At 40.2% G+C, this 22,967-nt stretch overlaps 2 protein-coding genes across 3 annotated transcripts in view; both read right to left on the bottom strand.

Moving 5' to 3' along the window:
- CUNH1orf52 (chromosome unknown C1orf52 homolog) overlaps nucleotides 1-3,471 on the bottom strand; it is a 12,426-nt gene extending 8,955 nt beyond the window's left edge. For both annotated transcript variants that reach the window (XM_027873978.1, XM_027873979.1), the window contains exons 1-2: nucleotides 3,105-3,471; nucleotides 2,256-2,460 (exon numbers count right to left, since the gene is read on the bottom strand). In XM_027873978.1, coding sequence (XP_027729779.1) covers nucleotides 2,256-2,460; nucleotides 3,105-3,392 — 493 coding nt within the window. In that variant the 5' untranslated portion in view covers nucleotides 3,393-3,471. The remainder of the gene's footprint in view (nucleotides 1-2,255; nucleotides 2,461-3,104) is intronic.
- Nucleotides 3,472-6,568: 3,097 nt separating this feature from the next.
- BCL10 (BCL10, immune signaling adaptor) lies at nucleotides 6,569-22,547 on the bottom strand. The gene is made up of 3 exons (XM_027873976.1): nucleotides 22,313-22,547; nucleotides 11,838-12,126; nucleotides 6,569-10,171 (listed from the first exon to the last, which is right to left on the bottom strand). The coding sequence occupies exons 1-3, from the start codon at nucleotides 22,367-22,369 to the stop codon at nucleotides 9,825-9,827; spliced, it is 693 nt and encodes a 230-aa protein (XP_027729777.1). The 5' UTR covers nucleotides 22,370-22,547; the 3' UTR covers nucleotides 6,569-9,824.
- Nucleotides 22,548-22,967: the final 420 nt, after the last annotated feature.

Genomic DNA, 22,967 nt, shown 5'->3' with positions numbered 1-22,967 from the left:
CACACACACACACACACACACACACACACACACACACACACACACACTCTCTCTCTCTCTCTCTCTCTCTCTCTCTCCTGGGTTAAGAACTCCTGGACTTGGGGCAGCTAGGTGGTACAGCGGATAGAGCTCCAGCCTAGGAGTCAGGAGGACCTGAGTTCAAATCTGGGCTCAGACACTTGACACATACTAGCTGTGTGACCCTGGGCAAGTCACTTAACCCCAACTGCCTCACCAAAAAAAGAAGAAAAAAAGAACTCCTGGATTAAAATGTAGAGGATATACCAAATTTCACAAGCTAAATTCACTACCATGTCATCATTTTTGTTAATATGAACTTTAATAAATCACTCTATGTAGATAAGTAGCAAAGTTTATCTCTACAAAAATGTCAGGAAACTACTGAAGACTAAAATTTATACCAAAGTTCATTTGGGATAAAGAATGTGTCATTTATACATAGTGCCTAACAAGAATACGGTCACACTAAAGAATTAATAAAAATTCGTTTTTATTAATTTTTTTTTTTTTGGCTAGAGAGTGCAGTGAATAGAGCACTGGACCTGGAGTCACAGAAGACCTGAGTTCAAATCCAGCCTCATACATTTACTAGCTTTATGAGCAAAGCATTAACCTGTCTGCCTCAGTTTCCTTATCTGTAAAACAGTATAATAACAGGATTCACCTTCCAAGTTGTTGTGGGGACAAAATGAAATATTTTTAAAGTGTTTTGCAAACCTTAAAGTGCTATATAAATACTACTTAGTATTATTATTTTTGTTTAGAAACTAATTTTCTGGGACTAGTAGTTAATTTTATGAAATATCTTTATATAGATTAAATTGAACCCTTCTGCTTTTCTCTATCCTTGTATGAAGCTTTAAGTTCTGAACTTGTCAAGACTAAAGAAGAATGATATAGGGAACAAAGGTAAAATTTTTCCAGCTATTTGCCTGCAGCATACTGGAAGTACCAAGCTGAGAGAAACCCAATCTTTTGGTCTTTACTTTGATATAACTTAGGCCATCTCCAGCCTCAGAACCACAGCCCTCTATTGTGAAACCTCAGTCTCAATAACTTTATTATAGAGACAGAGCTGCTTCCCAGGAGTTTCCAAGAGACCAGACTCCACAGGCTCTGCTTATTCAACTGGGCATTTTATATAATTTTTAAAAGAGCAAAATATTGTAGCTCTATAAATAACCCACTTCAGCTAAGCTCTTTAAATTTCTATGGAGTTATCCACTTCTTAAAAATGTTTCTCAACATGTTGAGTGTCAATTATTCATGGGCCTCTGATATGCTCAGGCAAAATAGAAAGCAGGCCAGAATATGAGCAAGGGAGATACACTGTTTCAGTTGCCTCCTTCTAATATCTACCCATGGGTATGACAAGAGCAAAGGAGGCCCTTCATTTCAAAATGGCTAGAGATCTGGTTTAAAAAATAATGAAATTTTTTTTCAGGCTAGGATACTTTTGTCACCATCTTCCTGTTACTATTTGGAGTAATGCTCTGTTAAGTTCACTTTTTTTTCATCCTTATCTTAGTACAACTGCTTTAATGTAAAAAGGTGGCTTTAGTTTTTCACAGATGCAATCACAAGGAAAGAATAAATAATTGTGTCACCTTAATTATAGAACATCTACAAATCATACCTGACACCAGAGGAGATCTCACTGACCTATAGCAGTGACCCTGGACTTTAGGTCATCAGTCACTTCACTTTAAAACCAGCTTGATGTATTTCTTCTACTGCAAAAACCAAAAATCATCCGAAGATGATCATGAATCATTTTGACAATTCAATGATAGAAGCAGCTGTGGCACACTGGAAAATTGTGCTAAATTTGGAATCAGAAATCTTAGGTTCAGATCTTGGCTCTGCTATTTACTGAGTGACCTTGTGCAAATCACTTTCAACTGTAAACCTATGCTCTATGATCCTTTTACATCCTTTACATTCATTTCCTCGCTTAAACCACACACACACACACACACACACACACACACACACACACTTTAAGTTGTTGCTCCTGAAATAAAGCACTATATTTTGAAGTTCTGCAGTCAGAAGACCAGAGTTCCAAATCCTATCCATCTCTCACTGATAATGTGACCTTGGAGAAGTTACTTTCTCTGAGCTCCACCGTTTACTCATCTGTAAAGCTGGAATACTATCCCTCTTTCTTAGCTCTCAGGAATAACTCTCAGGACCAAAGGATAGGGAGCTGCAGCTATCATCCTGCTCATTACCCGATTCCAAGGTCTCTTCCCCCTCTGGCAGTAACTTCACTTTGTTCGCATTCTGGGGCGCATCGTCCCCATTGTCCTCGTAGATGTTGGACCACTTTATGGCCATGTCCAGCTCGGGAGGGGGCGGGGGCTTCTTCTCCCTGACGCCGTAGGTCTCGGGCGGCGGGACCGAGCTGGTCTTCCACACTCTGAATTCCCGGGGAGGCTGCGGAACAAACACACCGAAGCCGGGCAGACGCGAGGCTGCGGGCCGTAGCCGGAGCCTGCTCTGGCTGCATCTTCCTGCACCGGGTGCCTGCCAGGGAACTTCCCGTCTGCACGCACAAAGTTTGCTAAGAAAGCCCACATGTGTCCCCCCGGGGAGCACGGGGCGCTGACTGACTCGGGGATGGGCATGGAAAGGGCTTCTGAGCTCCCTCAACCCCGTCCGCCGGAATCCCTTTCCGCGATACCCCGACAGGGCTGATGGTCAGCCAGGGGTGGTCGCAGGGAAAGGGGTCCGGGAGCATCCAGGGGCGTCAGGCACCCTCCTCCTCCAGACAAGGGAACCAGGGGACAAGGGTCTGGGGAAAGGGCATCACGTCAAGGCAGGGACCCCCAAAAGGGTGGGGAGTTTTGGGGAGAGAGCGGGAGAGCTGGCCATAAATGCACGGTCCGGGCGGGGGGTGGGGGTCGCTAGGCTCCGGGCCCGGCTCTGCTTCTTACTGCCCGTGGGACCTGGACCTCAGTTTCCCCCTCTGTCAGCCGGCGTGACCGCCCAGGTTCCTCCTGCGGGCATGGGGGCCAGCCTCGGTTTCCCCCCCCGCAGAATGGGGGTCCCCACCTCGGAGCCGGCAGGGGCTCACTCACCTCCTCGGGCGCCTTCCGGACGTGCCGCTCCCAGTCGATCTGCTTGTTCAGCGGGTTGTAGAGGAAAGCCGGACGGGACACGCTCCGGAACAGCTCGTCCGGCTTGGGCAGCCGCATCCCCTCGGCCGCGCCGCCCCCGGCGGCCGGCTCGGCGGGCTCCCGGGCCTCTCGGCCCGCCTCCTCCGGCTCACTGTCGTCCTCCGAAGACGACGACGACGACGAGCCGGAGTTGCTGCTGCCGCCGTAGGCGGCAAAGTAGCCGAGCGGGTCCTTCTCCTCAGCGGCCATGGCGGCGAGCGAAAGCCCGGCGAGGATCCCGCCGCGATCTCGAACCGGATCCGCCTCCTCCTCCTCGGCTCCCTCTCCAGGCGGCGCCAAGCCGGAAGTGGCAGAGCCGGAGCGCCCCGCCCGCCCGGAGCGTCCTCCGATTGCAGGGAGCCGGACAAGCCCCGCCCCCCGGGGCAGGGGCCGGGGCGGAGGAGGCCCCGCCCACTAAAGGGGAGCGCTCAGTTGAGGAAGCCCTGCCCCCTCACTCCGCCTTGGCCCAGAGGCCCCGCCCCTTGTGAAGAGAGGCCGCCCAGTCCGGAGAAGCCCCGCCTCCCGGAGGAGGGGGAAACTGCGGAGCCCCGCCCCACAGCTGAAGAAGCTCCACCTCCTCAGGCCGCCCGGCCCGGAAGTTCCGTCCCTTTTGTAGAGAGAGACGGCCCAGTCCGGAGAAGCCCCGCCCCCTGAGGAGGTGTGTGTGTGTGGGGGGGTAAAACGGAGGGGAAGGACAGGGAAGCCCCGCCTCTTAAGGGCGGGATGCCGCTCAGTTGATTAAGCCCCGCTCCCTCAGACCCGCCTCAGTCCCGCCTCTTAAGTGGTGGGGGCAGCTATTCTGCTGAGGGAAACCCGGCTAAAATCCCTCCTTGCGGAGGGGCAGAGTGGCCTGGAGGACCGTCGCCCTAAGATTAGGAAGAGGGGCAGCGAGGTAGCGGAGTAGGGCGTCGGGCCTGAAGTCAGGAAGATTTATTTTCTTGAGTTCAAATCTGGCCTCAGACGCTGAACTAGCTACGTGACCCGGGCAAGTCACTTAATCTTGTTTGCTTCAGTTTCCTCATCTGTAAAATAAGCAGAAAAAAATGGTAACCCATTCCAGAAAAATCCCAATGGGGTCACGAAGAGACCGGCACGACTGAAAGGAGTCAACAACAGGGTTAGGGGCTCCGCCCCCTTGTGGAATTGCCTCGCAGTCAAGAGGCGAGGAAGCCCCTGTCCCGTTCCCTGCTCGGCCCCGGGAACACCTCGGTTTCTCTTTCACTGCATAACACAAAGTTATTACTCCCTCCCCAAATTCTCATAGAGCTCTCACTATCTGCCTTTTCCTATGTCAAATCCTACCAGTTATATTTGTGAGAATCAGTTACAGTGGATTGAGGTTAGGCCTTCAAGTCAGGATCCCAATTCTGCCTGATATAAATAATGATGGGCAAGTCACCAAACCTCTCAGGATCCCCTCTACAACTCATTCTAAGTTACCAGTAACTTATCAGTCTTCAGCAATGGAGCTTGTTTCTCATAAATAAAGTCACAGGTTCAGACACACTTAAGAAAAACAAAGCAAAACAGAAAATGTACTTGACCCTTATTAGTTTGTCATTTATCGTAGAAGTATTCTTAGTGTCAAAGATTTGGATTGAACAAGTGGAAAAATTAGCAGAGTAGTAACTAACAAGATTCAAAGCAAGTACAACTATTATCTTTGTAGGCATTGAGTAGAGGTGGCCAACGGTAGGAAGAGTGGCTTGGCTAAAATGGAAAACATGGCAGATAGGAGGTTGGAGGTCAAGTTGGATGTTAACTGGATATAGCCAGTTAACAAAGAGCCTCAAATGCTAAGCTGAGGAATTACAATGACTTGCTATTGCTTCTTCTTAAATCTTTTTCAATAAGTATTTTTAAAATTAATCAGTCCCTCCTACTACCCCAGTTAAGCAAATTAACAAAATACCTCCAAATCCTCAATATATAACTAAATAGTTCAGCAAAACAAATCCCATGTTAGCTACGTAAAAAAAAATAGCAATAATTTCCTTTCTGTCACTCAGAGGCATTTAATTTTTATTCTTTTTTTGAGGCAATCAGGGTTAGGTGAGCTACTCAAGGTTAAGGCCTGATTTGAACTCAGATCCTCCTGACTCTAGGATTGGTGCTCTATCCACTGCACCACCTAGCTGCCCCTCATTTATTTATACCTGTCATTTATCACTTCATTGATTAGAATCCTAAAGTCTTTCAAATTTGTTTTTCTCCATATTATCATTGTATAAATTATTTGGTTCTGTTCACTAAGCTCTGCATCCATTCATTAAGTCTTTTCAGTTTACTCTGAAATTGTCCATCTATGTTACAACTTTCAATTACAATCATATACAACTTATTTTGATCATTCACCAAGAGGACATCCCTTTTTGTTCCCAACTTTTCATTACCACAAAAAGAAATGCTTTATTTTTGCACATATAGCTCCTTTTCTTCCAATATGTTTGGCATATGGGCCTAGTAGTGATTTAGCTGGGTCAAAGGGGATGGTAACTCTAGGCATAGTTTTGCAAATTATTCCCAAAATAGCTAGAGCAATTCATAGTTCCATCAAGAGTACATTAGTGTTATCATTTTCCCAACATTTTTATTTTCCTTTTGTCATCTTTGCCAGTCAGAATGTGAGATAGAACTTCAAAGTTGCTTTAAATTTGCATTTCTCTAGTGATTTAATGAATTTTTTTCCTTATGAATGATGGTTTGGATTTCTTCCTTTGCATACTGCTCGTTTGTATCCCTTGACCATGTATCTACTGGAGAATGGCTTAGTCTTATAAATTTGAAGCAGTTCTTTATAATAGACATGATAGCTTTATTGAAGAAACATGTTGCAAAGATCCCACTTACCTACTCCCCTTCTAATTTTTGTTAGATCTATTTATGCAAAAGCTTTTAAATTTTACATAATCCAAATTGTCCACTTTTATCATGTTCCTATCACTTGTTTAGTCATGAACTATTTCCCTACCCATAGATCTGAAAGGTATTTTCTTCATAGCTCCTCTAATTTCTGATATGATGTTTTATATCTGTCATATATCCATTTGGAGCTAATCTTGGTATATGGTTCCTATTGTCTCTTGAATTAAATAGAATGTTCTTAAGCTGGGGAATGATGAAGCCAGATTAGAAAGACTGACTTGGCATTCTATTGCTGTGCTGATTTTAAAGTAAGGGTCCAAATGATGAATTTTACAAGAACACAGTTATTTGGAAGTGAAGTCCTTTTCTCAGTTCCTTTTTTCTAGTACTTAACTCTAAAACCTGTTGTTGAGTTTCATTACTGGTCTGATGGAAGGCTGTAGTAAAACATACACATCACTTGAAGGTGAAAAACTTTACAAAAGTATTTATTAAAACATAATTATATTGAATAGTAAAAATAATTTTTTCTTCAGACTTTAGTCATGAAATACTTGAGGAAACTGACATTCAGACTTGGTTAGCACAGCAAAGTAATTTTCATATTTATTAAATATACTTTTGAATTTAGAAATACATCCCCACTGGATTACACTAATATTACATGTACTTTCGATTCTCTTACATTCAATGCCTTTTATGCTATTCATTTCATATTTCTGACTTCCAGTCACATTTTTACCTGATTAAAAATGTTGAAGAAAACCCAAGGAAGGTCAAAAAGGCACTTGTTCAACTTTGGATAATTTTATTTGACTAATTTGGAAATGTGAGGCACTTCACACTGGAAATAGAAATATCTACTTTACCTTTTCAGGAACTCAAATTATTTTATTTAAAACTAAAAGGTAATCTGTTAAAATTTTACTAAAAATTAACTCCTTTCAAAAAAATAAGATTCCCTAATTTTGGAAGTCAACCAAATTGAAGCCAATAATTGGCTCTGCCCAAGGCCCAGCCAAGGCACATTTCAGAAGAGATGGGCAAATCACAAGAAAAAGAAACTTAGAAACTTTCAGGGACTATCCTGTGGCCTGTATGAATTTGCCTTAAAACTTCTAACCACTTAACATCCACAGTACTGTTTCGGTGACCATTTAGTTTCATAATAATGACATCGAGGTATTTTTGAATCATCTTTAGACATCTCTGCAATCAGGAGCACTCTTCTTAATTGAGCTTTAACTTAAAACACTGAAAATTAAACATTTAGTATACTAAATATCTTAAGAGATTTGAGACCTTTCCCCGAATTTCAATCTACATGACTAAGTTTTTTGAATCTATTTATATTTGACAACCACAATTTAGTGCAAATATGTTACTGTGAATATTTTGAAAATGTAGGACATAATTCCTTAATTTCCAGGTAACTCAGAAAAATTAAAAATAACTAAGTAGAAGTCTTTTTCCTTCAGTAATAAAGCTCAACTGTGACAAATATACGAGGGTACTAGAAAAATATAATCGATTTCTACTTTATAAACTTAACGAAAAATGTTTTTATGTAGTTAACACCACTTACAATTTAGTATTTACATGATCTGGTATAGATAAAAATATTTTTCAGAATACATTAAAAAAATAAGTTGAAAGATTTCATTTACAAGCATAATGTTTTTCTATAACTTGTATTGCTCCCTCTGCTGGGGAGATAAAACAGATCAGTCAGTTTTCTTCCTAATTCTTACACATTAAGAAAATACTGGGGCTCAGTATTGAGGAACCAAAAAAATTTTGTTCATTCTCTCATATTTAGTTTATGCCCAAATGAATACTTTCGCTAATGATGAATGATGAACAACGTCTGTTCCCAAATCTGCCCCAGTCAAGAGAGTAGATGAGAGCTTAGGTATTCAGTATGCAGATTTCACTAGAAATCATAACCACAGTATCCCTTCTGTGGCTTTGTGCCCCCTTGGTCCCAAGTACAAATTTTTAGAAGTTTCCAGTCAACAATTTCTAGTTATAAATTTTAATAGCAGCAGGTTTGGTCAAGAGTAAACTGAAGAGGCGAAAGGGAAATATTAAACTTAGTAATATCCAACACAAAAAATTCTTTGGATGTAATCTATGTTCTTGGCAAATACTAAATTTCTCTATCGACAGTGCAAACTCCTACAGAGAATGGGTGCCTACTGTAGCTTCTCTGTAATTACCAGAACTACAGTTCTGCTCACACGAGAGATTAATGTATGTTGTCCATGGTTCCTCAAGAGTCAGGTTATAAAAACTTCTTTCATCCATCATCACAGTAAAGATAATGTGAACAGATTAGAAAGAGGTATGTAATTGGAGGGGAAATGTATTGGTGGGGAAAATTTATTACTGCTTTCAAGTCAAAGAGATCCTAAGACCCTGACATGCTGTTTAACTAGATAGGATGCAGTACAGGAGAGCAGTTCTACTCTACCCCTGGGTAGACTATTATCTCAACTGATCCTAACGTTTAGATAATGGTCAGTTCTTAAGAATTTAAGTTTAAGTATTCTTTAGGCCCTAGAAATCATTTCAGTATTTTAAAGCTCTCTTAAAAACTTGAATTATGATAGCAGAAATCTTACTATATTACTAATTTATAGTGAGTTAACAATCCAAAATAAACTGCAAACGTCTAAGAACCGAACTTATAAATGGAACATTTCAGAGTACTCAAATACATTGTGACTTTGGATTCTCAGTTGTCTGTAAAACAAACACCTTTAAAGATAATTTTTGACCTGAAAGAACTTATATATTATTTTTCCCCAAAGAACAGTATTGACTTTTTTGGGGGGGGAGGGAGAGGAGGAGGAAGAGGATATCAGGGCTACACTGGTATCATTAATCAAAATTTGATCTAAGAATGGTTTACAGCTGATAGGCAGGCTTTGTTTATTTTGGTAGGAAAACAAAACAGACCCTAAGGAATGGTATGTAAAGGTGGAGAGAAAACATTTTGAAGCCCATTTAAGGAGAAAATATTATTGATTATTTAAGGAACTTAAAAAAACAACTATTCTGTAAATTAACTATTTAAAAGATAACCACAATTTTTCTCTTGTAATAAAATGTCTCTGGTAATCATGAGTAACATGTGGACAAAAATAATTCAATCTTCAGAACTGTTCTTATAAAAACACTGTATGTAGTAGGTCAAGTTTGTGGGCGACAATTCACAATTATTTTCTAGAAGTATACATATCACAAACACTTGAAAATAAATTAGGTTTGGTATACTGCTCTAAAAATGGAAACAGGTATTTGGGTTCTTAAAGGAAATTTGACTTTAAAAAACCCTCTACTATTCTTGAGACTATTACGCTGTTAACAAATACTGTTAGTGACTTCTCCATCATGCCCTCAACCTCATCCTCCTGTGAGGCTGCAGCAGCCCCAGTAATCCCACCACTTCATAACCCTCTGCCTGTGGGAAATTGTCCCCAGCTGCAAAAATTCAATTGAAATAATATTAAAAAACAAACCCAAAAAACAGCAAACTAAAACTCTTACAATGAAAAAGGAAGAAAAGTAAACAATAGTATACATAATCAAAATGTGCTTTATAGTTAATTCCCTAAAAATGCATTAATATTCCATTTACATAGCGTGATAAAACTATATTAAAAATGCTACAGTAGGTTGTTAGTAAGCATTTACAGTAACTGTTTTCTTAAAGTTTTATAAGCCGTTTTAAATATTTCTGAAATAACTTTTTAAAGAAGTGGTAAGCTGTCATCATTGGCAAAAAGAACGTGATCTTAAGGGAAGAAACATATCAGTAGAGTTTCCTTCTTCCTCTGACTGTGGCTCCAGTGGAAGAGGAGGTGCCCCAGGGTCTCCAGGTCCAGGAAGGGGAGTTGAGGAGAAGACACTATTTTCGGTTCTGCCTACCTCTACAACAGGTAAATTCAAGGAAGTATTGTTGGAATAAAAGGAGGCTGTGCTGGACTCTCCTGTTGGATGGTAAACAACAGTGGCATCTCCATCTTTCAATTTATCAGAGAAATTGCACTCATTAGAATCTAATCTAGACAGACTATTTGTTGCTCCAGGTGGAAGAGGCATATAGCTATGGTGCAATCCTAAAATAAAACCATAGAAGATGATTAGTAAAACTTCTAATCAGTGACAGTCAATTCAACAAATATTGTTTTGTTTTGGCTAGGCAATGGAGTTAAGTGACTTGCCCAGGGTCACACAGCTAGTAAGTGTCAAGTGTATGGTCTGAGACTGGATTTGAACTCAGGTTCTCCTGACTCCAGGGTTAGTGCTCTATCCACTGTGCCACCTAGCTGCCCCTCAACAAATATTTAATCAAATAACTATTATCAAATTGCTAGTTACTGTAACATTTTGGCGGTCCAATATTGTAGGAAAAAAGCCCAACATCCAGGATTCCTCTGAAACTTGAACTAAGTATTACTGCTTAAGGAAATCTAGTCAGTAATGAAAATAAACTAATTTCAAACTTCTTCATAAAAGAAGTAGTTTTCAGAGGTATTGGATAGTTACTAGAGTTCTAGCACAAAAGAACAAGTGCCCAAATAATAGGAAAAGGCAAACAGAATACATGCTTAATAAAATTCATTTCTAACAATGTATATCAAGGATAAAATTTATGAAATGACTAATGTCCATTTGTGATGAGCAAATTTACTAGTAGAGTGTCTTTTGGAAGACGCTATTTAATCTTGTGCTTATTTAACTAATAGCCTTAGCATTCTAGGGAAGTGGAAAAGGAAAATTCTTGTTGTAGTCAAAGGACAAAACAATTAACCTGGCTCAGCAAATATCCAATGTTGATCAAGAAGAATCTATTGATTTGCAGGTTGATAAACTCTGATCCAGGTTACTCTTTCCTGTGAGTTTTTCCAATCTTGAAACTCAGACACAACAAAGATGGTTTAGTTGCAGAGGTTCACCTTGAGTTTATGAACTTCTTCTTTCTTAAAAATTTTTATAATTGAATATATATATATATGTGTGTGTGTATACATATCTATGTACATATATAGTTGGTTCCCTTTGTTATCCTATATTTTCTTTAATGCATTTAAAAACAGTATTATGTGAAGCGTTCCACAGGCTTCAGAGTGGAGACACAAAAAAGGTTAAGAATCCCTGTGGCGAGGAAGATCTGACACATCCCGGCTGTGGGATCCTGGCCAAGGCACTTCAGCTCTCACTTGTTCCAGGGAATCTCAAAGGTTCTAAGTTTCAAAGGTCAAGCTGCATTGGCAGAGGGAGTCTGTTCATTTGGGAGCTCCCTACACTAACAAAAAAATTACAGGTCTAGTCCCTATCCAGCAAAACATTCTGCTGACCCACTAAGCAAACTAGATCTCATTTAGCTGTATTAGTGGGGTAACTGCAGATCCATAGTAGAGGCCTCAGAAGTGCTGTTCCTTACATTTAGCCCTGTGCCTTTGGGAAGTCACTCACCCTAATTTTGTTTCTTCATTTGTAAAGTAGGCCTAGTAATACATGTTTCACCTCACATCTTCCATCAATCTGGGAGGAAGTGCTGTGTAACTAAATCCATGCATATCAGCTATAATTAAATAGAAATCCTCCAGTAATTTTCCATTTTTTCAACCTAATAAAATTTTCTAAAGCAGAAAAGGCAATCCTAGTGGAATTCTTGGGTTAAAAACTAAGGGGAAAAAAAAATCAATTCTATTAAGTGAATTGCTTTACTTTTCCCTTTTTCTGTTTAACTTGTTCCCTCATACATGCATGTCACCTTACCTTTCAGGTACTCAAGTTTGACAATCTTTAGCTTTTGCACTTCATCTGTGATCTTCTCTATCAGGAAGCTCTGTGTTTTCTCTCGTCGAATAGATTCGACTAGAGTGTCAAGTCCCTTAGGGTTTTCCTGTAAGTAGTCCAACAGCTTACCAGCTCTTTTTTTACTCGATGTTCTGCAAGAAATTTCTTCCGTGTCTTCTCTAGTGAGTATTTTCTTTGCACGTAAGTGATCAAAATGTCTCTCAGCTATGATTTTTTCACATAAATACACCCTCAGATTTTCTAAAGCCTAAAAGATATAAAACATATTTTAAGGTTAGCTTAAATAGAAAACATTTTATGGTTAAGTACCTGACTATGTGTCAGGCACTGTGCTAAGCAATGGGAGATACAAAACTAGGCAAGTTGAGTCCCTCTCAAGGAGCTTACAGGCTAATGGGGACGACAATATGCAAACAACAATGTACATACAAAATATCTATCTATCTACCTGTCTATAGATACAGGAAATAGCTGACAATCTCAGAAGGAAGGTACTGGGGTTGGGTATGGGAAGGGGGAAAGAAGAGACCACACACTGTAGACTAGGAACATAAATTTCAAAGAAGACAGAACCAATCCTAGTAACTAAAACTAGTTTGCCTGACCAGGTATCTGTAGGAAATCTTCTAAAAACACTGTCCTGCTTCAGTGACTGATGCTTATGCTTACTCTAAAGTATTTGAGATCTTGAAGGGCTTTCTGAATTCAGGAAAAACTATTGTTCTATTAACTTTGTCTTTCCATTCTCTAATCATGGAGGCTAACAGAAAAATGACCAAACTACTCTGCATACCAATGTGATGAGCTGGAAAAAATTCAATTTAGTTAAAAAATATGTATTGCTACTACATAATTAGCTGTTTGACTTTTAGGCAGAATGAAAACTTCTGTTTTCTCAGTTTCTTCATCTGTAAAATGGGAAGGGTTGGAAAAGAGAATTCTAAGGGTCCTTCCATCTCTGAGGTATTATGTTCTTATGTGCAAGGCAGGGGCTAAGACTGGGCAGTGGGGGTGGAAGGTTGTACAAAGATGAATAAGACAAAATCCTTGCTATCACAGGCTTACAATCTAGTTGGAGAAATAAATAATACAATGCAAAGTATAACGCAAAAGCACAAAAAGAGAACCATTACCCAGTAGGATAAATGGTCAAGGCATGTGGACAAACTATTTTCCAAAGAATTGAAAAGTATTAACTAGATGAAAGATTATTACAAGTCATGAGTAAGAGAAATAAAAATAAAAACAACTCTGTGGTTTTCCCTCACACCCGGTAAATTGGTAAAGATGACAAAAGATGGGAAAAAAATCAATGTTGGAAGAATTGTGATACACTAATACTCTGTTGGTGGCTATGGGTTGATTCAACCATTCTACAAAGTGAACTGGAATTATGCTAAGAGTGATTAAAATGTCTGTAGTATTTGACTGAAACATCCCACTGTCAGACATATATTCCAACGTCAATGATGAAAAGAAAAGGCCACATACATACCAAAATATCTGTAACAGAACTTTTCAGAGTACCAGAGAATTAGAAACAATTGGGGAATGGCTAAACAAACTGTGGCAAATGAATGTAACAGAATATCAATATGCTGTAATAAATGAATATAAAAACAGAGAAACAAGGAAATACTTAAATGAACTGATGCAAAGTGAAATAAGCAGAACCAGGAAAACAATATACACAGCAATCATAACAAGGTATATAGAGAGCACAAGGAAGCAATTGAAACTAACAATATGTAATTATAATGATGAAGCCTGGCCTCAAAAGAAAAGAGGACGAGATGCAACTCCTTGGTCTTTTTGGAGGGTGGGGGAAGGGGAGATTCTGGACAGGGAACACTGCACACGCCATCAGCCTGGGCTGATGTGTTGGTGAGTTTTGCTGAACTATTTTTTTCCCCTTTTTTCCTCTTTGTTACAAAGGATGGCTATAGGAAAGATAGCAGGAAGGGATATACTTAGAAATGAATTGATATACAAATAAAAGATACCAATAAAATATTTTCTAAGGCTGGTAAGAAGCACAACAAGATGTTACATAAGTTCAGAGAGATAAAACATTATTTCTAGTATGGGAGAAGGCAGGAAGGAGTCATGAAGGAAGAATGTGAGGTGGGTTTTAAAGGTAGGATTTAAAAGGTGACGGACAAGATTTCCAGGGAAGGAATGCCAAGGAATGGGCAGGAAAGTGTGGGGTCTATTTAGGGAGTGAAGTGTGGTGGCCATATAAAAACATAATGGGATATGAGACCACAGAGGCAAACTGATGAATTTGTGGGGAGTCTTTTTAGTTACCATGAAGAATCTGGGGCAACTGTAAGTCACTGAAAGGTTTTTGAATAAGGAAAAAACAAAACTAGGTAAGAAATAAGAAGGTGTAACTAGTTATTTTTTCTAGTAATGGTAATGATTTACATTGATCTGGCCACACATTCTTACCAGGTTTTTCTTTTGTTCAAGAGCGTACAAGTATAAAATTGTTAGATCAGGATTGTACTTGGCAGCCACACCAGGATCAAATCTGGCCAACTGTACACATTAAATAAGTTACTGGACAAGGATTTATCATTTTGAAGACCAATAGTTGTTAATGTTTATACACATTCTAAAAATGGAGTAATTCACAGCCCACCCTTAATTGTTTGATTCTGTTAGAGAATTCTATGTTGACTGTAATACAGCTTTATAAGGGCTTCCATAAGGATGACAGGCATGGAAAGGATGGGACAGAAGTAAGAGATATTGAACATGTAGACTTGTCAGAAAAGGTAGAACTGACTCGATGTGCTGAACTTAATGAACTGAATCTTACCAATCTTGACACTGTGGCTATAAATGAAACCAGAAAACAAAAAGAAGTTGCAGCTAAATGGAAAGATGCTTCACAGGTTCTGAATGTAGAAGCAAATAAATGAAGTGGTACACCAAGTAACATCGCCAAAAAAGCCAAACAATCCCAAACAACCTCCCCACCCCACCCCAAACCATGTGATTACATATTAGCAAATCAAAAACAAACAACTCATTACTGATGTGGGAATCATTCCTGAATCATCTCTGTAGAGTCAGACTATTGTCGTGTTAGGACAAATATCAAAATTACTACAAAACCCTAAGACTAAAAATAAGAAGTTAAAGTATTCAATTAAACCTCCAAATTAATATATTTAAATCAGTTAAATGTTGCTGACAAATGGGAAACAGATGGAGGAAAGGATATTTACACAATGACTATTTAACTCTGTAAAACAAATGCCACGAGACCAAAAGAGTCTAAAAATCATTTTAGTCTGCAAGAACTAGTTTAGAATATTAACTTATTTATAAAAAAAAATCTTACAGCAAAGGGCAGTGGGAATTATGAAGAGCAGTACTAAGAGAGGAGTGACAAGAGATGGACAGTAGCCTTCCTCCACAGAAATACCTACAAGATAATGGGAGGAACATGGTCGTGATAAATGTATGGGAGACCATGGACAATAGTCACATAAGGAGAGACAGGCATGGAGAAGTTACAATCAGTATGAGTAAAGTTAATACCGAAATTCATGAGATCATAAATTAGAGTATAATATAGAGGCCATGGAGATCCATAGATATCACGAAAATCTGGTCTCAAATCCCAACTCCAACACTTATTAGCTGCATGACTCCAAGGAAGTCACTTAACCTGCTGATGGAATCCTACCTCCTATCAGTATTTTCATTAGTGTCATATATAATTAGTCACTCCGTTTAAAGAAGAAAAAGGAAAAATATTCAGAATAATTTTTTAGTAAGAACTTTTCATTATAAATGAACTTTTAAAGACAATCACCTTCAAATTAATACTTTTCAAAGCACTATATGTAGCTTTGGGATAAAACAGTGATGACACCAAAGGAAATGAGTTCTATACCTCAGAGTCTTTTGGAATTATTAAGAAATTACTCACAAAAGATAAATTTAACAATTTGAAAAAGGACCAAATGAAAAACTTTTTTGAAGCAAGAAAGTTAAGTTCAACTAGAATTAATTTTCCCACTGTCTTGGAGCTATCTTTTATCAAAATATTAAAAAATTAGAAGCCACTTTGTAAATTCAGTAACTGAGTCATAATACCATACACATTACAACAACCAGAAAAAGGAATCATTTAACATTAGACAATGCTTGAAGAAATATTACTAGTAAACTTTAAAAAGTTTTAAGTCCCTTCATTTTTTAATGAAATGGTAAATATTTTAGGTTTCTCTATCACTTCAGTAGTAGCCAGAATGTCCTTTGCAATTTTAAACCTTAGAATTTTATCAGAATCCATGTTCAATAAATATGTTTATTGCTCTTTCACAATAGCCCTCTCTTCTGCAGGCTATATATATCTCTAGTTTCCTCAACTATTAGATGCTTCATCATCCTAGTCACTGTCCTCCGAAATTGCCTATGTCCCTCTTAGTGAAATGTAGCGATAAGAACTAAACATATTCTAACCATTGTTCAACCGCTATCAAGTACAGTAGGATTGTACTTTCCATGATCTAGACATTAGATTCTTGGACATTTCAACTACTCCCTTAGCTCTATTACCACCTCTGCCCAAATAACTTTCAAATCTAGATCATAATCAGTCTTACCTCCTCCCCGAGGACTAGTTTAGAAATGTCTGTGGCACATTTCTACCTAGCTGTCCTGATGACAACTCAAACCCAATAGGTCCTAAAACGAACTTGTTTCCTCCCTAAATACTGTCACCAACTTCCCAATTTCTTTTGATGTCATTACCATTCCATCTACCTCCACAAACTCTCACAAATCTTTCCCTTCTCCCCACTCACATAGCCTCTACCGTAGTGAGTCCCTTATTATACCTTGTTTGAACTATAATAGATTTCTAATAGGTACCACCGCCTCCAGACTATCATCTCTAACCCATCTTCCACAAAGCACACAAATTAATATTCTCACAAAAAAAAAAACAACCCACAAACTATATCACTGCCCTGTACAAAAATGTTTGATGGATCCTTACTGCCTTTAGGATAAAACACAAACTCTTCAGTGTGATATTCTAGGAGTTGTCCACAATCCGGCACCCACCTCTTTCCAGACTGATTTTAGGTTACCCTCCCTTCCCACACACTATATTACCATCAAACTAGGACACTGACCATCCCTCAAACTCAGCACTATTTCCTACTTCTGCCTCCTCAACTCCAGCTCTTGGACTCTCTAGCTCAGGTGCCCCCTCCTGTGCTGACTTTCCTGTTCCTTCTGGTTGTCAGTGATCTTTCCCTCCTGAAACTACTCTGTATACATAGTGTATTCCTCAAGGAGGACATGAGCTCTGTGAGGGCAACTGTTTGTTGATTTTTTTTTTCTTTTTGTGCCTTTGTAACCTCAGAGCCTAGCATCCCAAGGTACTTCAGAAACATTTGCTGAATTGAATTCCCTCACCTTATATCCCTCTTCTATGTCCAACTAATTCTACTTATTCTGATGATTCTAGTTGGTGCAGGATCTCTCACACCTTTTCCAAACATCATCCACTCCCTTATATAGTTCTAATAAAGACAGATTGCTATCAAAGCAGAATTCTATAAGAGACTCAAGCAGGTAAAGGAATCTCATCAGAAGTACCCAGACTCAGCATGGCATTCACCTGCAAAGAGAATAAACACCCTACAGGAAATACCAAACAGAACTTGATACCATTTTGGTTTTTTTTGTTCACTAATGACTTATCTCCCTTCCTTGGAGATGCTTTTATGAATTCCAATAGGCATTACTGATAGCCCAGTTGTCAATGTTAATGACAAGCTTTGGCAAATTCTCTTATTTTTCCTGCTCATTATATAAAGACCCAGGTGGGAACTGTAGCACGGACTTTCCTGCCCATCACTTGTCCTTGGTTTGTGAATAGACCTGACATCTATGCCTGATTCAGTTTTGTCAGGATACCAATAAGGGTGGGCTAACACTCCATCTGCTTAGACTAGGTGATACCATCTACCCTGTCTGCCTGCCCACTGGGACACCAATACAATCTGATAAAGCAGGCCACATAATGCAGCTTCTTGGTTCTGCTACCCACCTTTAGCTAAAATGAAAGAGAATATAGAATTTTTTTGGGGGGGTGAGATGGTTTGGAAACATACAGCAAAATCCTTTTCATAATGAAGTTGAATTTCTTCCTCTGCAAGCCTAAAAGGCTCTCAGAACTGCTATTAAGAACAGGCAGAAAGCGACCTTTTATTCAAAATAGTTTTTTTTTTTAGGTCATTGGGGTTAAGTGACTTGCCCAGGGTCACACAGCTAGTAAGTGTCAAGTGTCTGGTCTGAACAAAATACAGTTTTCTAAATCTACTAACAGGTTCTGTTTTATTTAATGATATACTACATAACCGGCTGCTAGAGTTGAGTATGCTTTTCTAGAAGGAAAAAATTTGAACTGGAAGTCCTAAGCCAAAATTTACTTGCTTCATTTTTTTGCAATGTTATGACTCACGACTTTCTGAAGTACCCATGTGGGGGTTATATTTTAATACAACATTTTCACTCTTTTGAAACTTGTTTCAACTAAAGGAATTCAACTGCTATATTTATCTTTAATTGCAGCTTTTTCTAAGAAAAGTCTCAAGCGGTATCAAGATCACAGAAAATCTGATTTCAGTACTGAAGTTTTCTTAATTCAATGGGAAATTAATTATTTTAGGGTTTTTAGAGTTGAAGATGACATCAAGGCTGCAAATCTGTGTAACTGTGGTACCCCTGAAAGAAATAGGGAAGTTAGCAAGAGGGGGTGGAAAAGGTGATGAGTTCTGTTTTAGACATTTTAAATTTTAGATGCCTACAGAATACTAAGCTCAAAATGTCTACTAGTCAGCTGGTTAAGTAGGAATAGAGCTCAAAAGAGGGAGGAGGGCTGGATACACAAATCTGGGAGTCCTTTTCAGACTTCATGATTGAACTCAAGGAGGTTAATGAGGTCACCAAGTAAGAGAAAATGTGGAGGGAAAAAAAAGAATTCAGAACAGAGCCTTGTGAGTACGCCCACAGTTAAGAGGTGAGACTGGGATGATCATCCAGCAAAGGAGACTGAGCAGACGAGAAATCAGACAAGAACCACCAGGAGAATGCAATGTCAGGAGAACTCAGCTAAGAGGGTATCCTAAGAGAGGCTCATCAAACACAGTTGGTAAAAGACTGGCTTAAAAAAAAAATCTATGAAACAACAATACCTTATTTAAAAAAGAACAAAAACAAAACTTTGACCACTTACTCTTAATATCATTTGGCCTCAAGCTATAATTATCTGTATATGTTATGTTTCATCTCCCTGATTTACAAATAAATCCACAGAATATTTTAGAAGCCCAGGTGTGTGACCTTATATCTGCACATTAGTGTCTGCCAGGTGCAGTGAGAGTACAGAGATGAATAAAAGCCCAACATTCAACTTATAAGTTATAAGTTCTTTGAAGTCTGGGATGGTTTACATTTGTTAAAATAATTCACAGGGTTTTTATTATTATTTGCAACACAGAGAACACTATAACCTAATTATTCAATTCTGACCTGCATCTTGGCTCCTCCTGCCAGAGTCAAAGACAACAGGGAATTATGCCAGAGAGGGAAGGATCTAAGGATAATCACATTCAAAATATGATTTTATGAAAGCTTTGAAACAGAACCACACATTCATTTACTGTCTTTTATTATATCTACCTTATCTCAGCTACTAAAATGTGAACCTCTGGAGCAGGGGTGGGGAACCTTCGGGGGCCTCAAGGCCACATATGACCCTTTAGATCCTCAAGTGTGGCTTTTCGACTGAATCCAAACTTCACAGAACAAATCCTTTTAAGGGTCAAAGTCAAATGCTGGGCTTTTATTCATCTTTGTACTCTCACTGCACCTGGCAGAAACTAATGCGCAAAAATAAGGTCATATACCTAGGCTTCTAAAATATTCTGTGGATTTATTTTCCTGTTACAATATGACATGAAAGTCCAAAGGAAGAAGGAAAGGGCTGTAGGGAAAGGGAGATGAAGGAGACTGTACTGGATGAACTCTTAGGTCCTCTGTCACTACCAACCTATGATCTTAAGACACCCGAAAATACTAATATAGGCTTTCGAGAGTAGTTCTATAAGCTCCAAATTCCAATTGTTTCCTCCAAAAGGGACAGGTAAAATTCATGGTTATTTTTATAGTGAGTCAAAAGCACTGAATCATACTTTGGCCTTCAGACAAAGTAGTTTAGTCTTGAAAGGAGACACCAGAATTAACCTTTGTTCGTTTTGTCCCAGGAATCCTGGCATATCTCTTCAAAGGAAGCAAACTGTAAGGGAAAGAACATTAAACAAGGTTCTAGTCCTGAATCTGCCTCTAACCAGTTGTGTGACCTTGAGCAAGTCACCGCCACTGTGGGCCTCAATTTCCTAATCTATTATATCAAAAACATTTCAACAAATATTTATTGAGTGCCTACTATGTGCCAACTATTGTGCTAGGCTGTACTGCTGGAATACAGTAGCTTCCATCAAGCTCCACAATTCCGTGAATTCAATGCACAAATACTATATGAGGACCAGCAAGAATGCTGGCTGCTAAGCTTTTCTTTTTCATTTCTAAGCAATAAGATGCAAAATGATGGATAATTATTACTCATGCTTAGACATCTAGGAGGGCAAGAACTTGCATGAAAAAAAAAGGGAAAAAACATAAACATGAACTAGATTATAATACATTTCATTGTAACTAAGCATTAATATTTATGCTACTTTATAGCATCCAGGAAGGAGAGGTCATAATACTGATTTTTAAAATTTTTTTGTATTTTATGTTTTTTTTTTAGTGAGGCAATTGGGGTTTAGTGACTTGCCCCAGGTCACACAGCTAGTAAGTGTCAAGTGTTTGGTCTGAGGGGAGATTTGAACTCAGGTCCTCCTGACTTCAGGACCAGTGCTCTATCCACTGCACCACCTAGCTGCCCCTATATTGATATTTTTTAGGCAATACTTCTATCCTCAACTTTATGAATTCAACTGCTCTTCTTCCCCAGGCTAGAAAGAAGGTTTCATTTAAATGGGCAGGAGTTTTCTCTTTAGGGGAATTCCTAGTTCGGTCAGCTAGTTTTGCTTCTGGGCATAAAGACCTTTCCACATCTGGGATATACCATGGACATTACCTACTGCCACAATGGAGGGATGACTTTTTCATTTTTCACCTTGGGTATTCTAATACCCATTCTTAGCTCTAGTGTAGAAACAGCTGCCAGGTCTCATTAACTCAAGAGGGTTTTAGTTCCTATAGCACTGAGAGTATCCCTGACCCGTCAGCTAGCTACCTGGCAACTGAAAAGGGAAAGACCATCAGGAGAATCAGAAAGCACAGGCCAAGCTGTTCAAGGATCCTAATAACAAATGATGGCTTGGGAGTCTATCTCCAACAATTAAGCACCATCGTGTTTCTACTGTATAAAAGGAATAGGGTGGTCTGGTGCTTCAGAGAGAGTGGACACAAAAGTAAAAAAGGTACCTTGGGAACTAACTTGACAAAGAACAGTGAAACTAGGCCAGTATAAAGGCCATGAAGACAATTCGATTTGGAGACAGAGAGTTTGGGTTTGAACTCCAGCTCTGCCACCTGTGTGACCTTGATTAAGTCACTTAATCTCTGTGGGTCTCAGTTCCTTCATCTGGAAAATGGGGGGCCTGGGCTGGATGACCTCTCGAGATCCCTTGCAGCCCTGGATTTATGATCTTTTGATCAGGCGGCAGCTAAGTGGCACAGTGGATACAGCAAAGGCCGGATCTGGAGTCAGGCCGACCTGAGTTCAAATCAGACCTCTGACACTTAACCCTGTGACCCTCCACAAGCCACCACGTCCATCTGCCTCAGTTTTCTCATCCTGAAAATGAGAATAACAGCTCCTACCTCCCAGGATCCCATCTTACGAGGATCAAACATGACATCACAGACAAAGCTCTTTGCAAACCTTAGAGCTCTATACAAGTGCTAGCTATTATTTATTTTACTAGATTCCTGCCAAGGTCCCCGAGCCCGACCAAAATCTACAATGCTATAAGGGTGCACAGTGGTGGAGGAAGTATTTATCAAGACTACTATGTGCCGAACACTGTTCTAAGTACATTACAAACATTATCTCATTGATCCTCGTAAGCTACCCTAGGAGGTAGGTGCTATTATTATTATTCCCATTTTACAGTGCAGGAACAGACATTCAGTGAGTTGTCCAGCAAGGAAGTGTCGGAATCTGGATTTGAACTCAGGTCTTCCAGACTCCGGGCCACCCCCTGGGTGGGGGTGGGGCCTTTCTATGGGCCTTCCCCCGGCCCAGCTCCCCTGGGAGTTTCTCCTTCGGGCCCTGGGGTACGAAGCTGCCCCGCCCCAGCCCCGGCCCGGCCCCCGCCACTCACATCCTTCTTTACTTCGGCCATGTCCTCCTCGGTCAGCGCTGGCGCGGCAGGCTCCATGGCGGAGGATCCAGAACTCAGGCCGCGCCGCCCCCAGGACTGAAGGACTCGAGACACCTCCCCCGCCCCCCCGCCGGCGATGCAAGGGGTGAGCTGAGCCCAGAAAACCGAGGGGCTCGGGCCCAAGAGCGTAGCTGGAGCTTCCGGTTCCGGTCCTCAACCCTCACCCGGCTGTTAAGAGGGCCGACCGGACGAGCCCGAGCCTAGACTCCCGACTCCAGCCGAGCTTCGGAACGAGATTGGACGCCACGGCCGTCAATCCACCTAGGACACGGTTCCGCCCCTTCGTTAGGGGAAGCCATTAAGCCTATCCCTTACACCCGCCCCTCACGGGACAAGCCACGCCCCTTACAGGCAAACCACGCCCCTCGCTTCCGGGCTGAGACCAAACCACGCCCCTCCTTAATAACTCTTAGTTCCCCATTCACACCTTCCGTTTGATATGAACCACGCCCCTTATGGAAAATCCTTTCCGCGTTCCCTTCTCCGCAGGGGCTCAAGTAACGCCCTTTTCTAAAGGCTTTTTTGGTACTCCGCACGCGCACTTCTGTAAGACTCAAGCCACGCCCCCAACTAAAGCCCGCCTTACGCTCGCTGT

Source organism: Vombatus ursinus, unplaced genomic scaffold, assembly GCF_900497805.2.
Source record: "Vombatus ursinus unplaced genomic scaffold, bare-nosed wombat genome assembly UNPS02014803.1, whole genome shotgun sequence".
Lineage (NCBI taxonomy): Eukaryota > Metazoa > Chordata > Mammalia > Diprotodontia > Vombatidae > Vombatus > Vombatus ursinus.
The sequence above is the reverse complement of the archived record's forward strand: the minus strand, read 5'-3'. Positions and strand labels throughout refer to the sequence as shown.

Coding starts and splice junctions, on each gene's coding strand:
- BCL10 (XM_027873976.1), bottom strand. CDS start 22,369: ATGGAGCCTGCCGCGCCAGCGCTGACCGAGGAGGACATGGCCGAAGTA. Junction 12,127..22,312: donor TGGCCGAAGTAAAGAAGGAT/GTGAGTGGCGGG, acceptor TATATCTTTTAG/GCTTTAGAAAATCTGAGGGT. Junction 10,172..11,837: donor CAAACTTGAGTACCTGAAAG/GTAAGGTGACAT, acceptor GTTTTATTTTAG/GATTGCACCATAGCTATATG.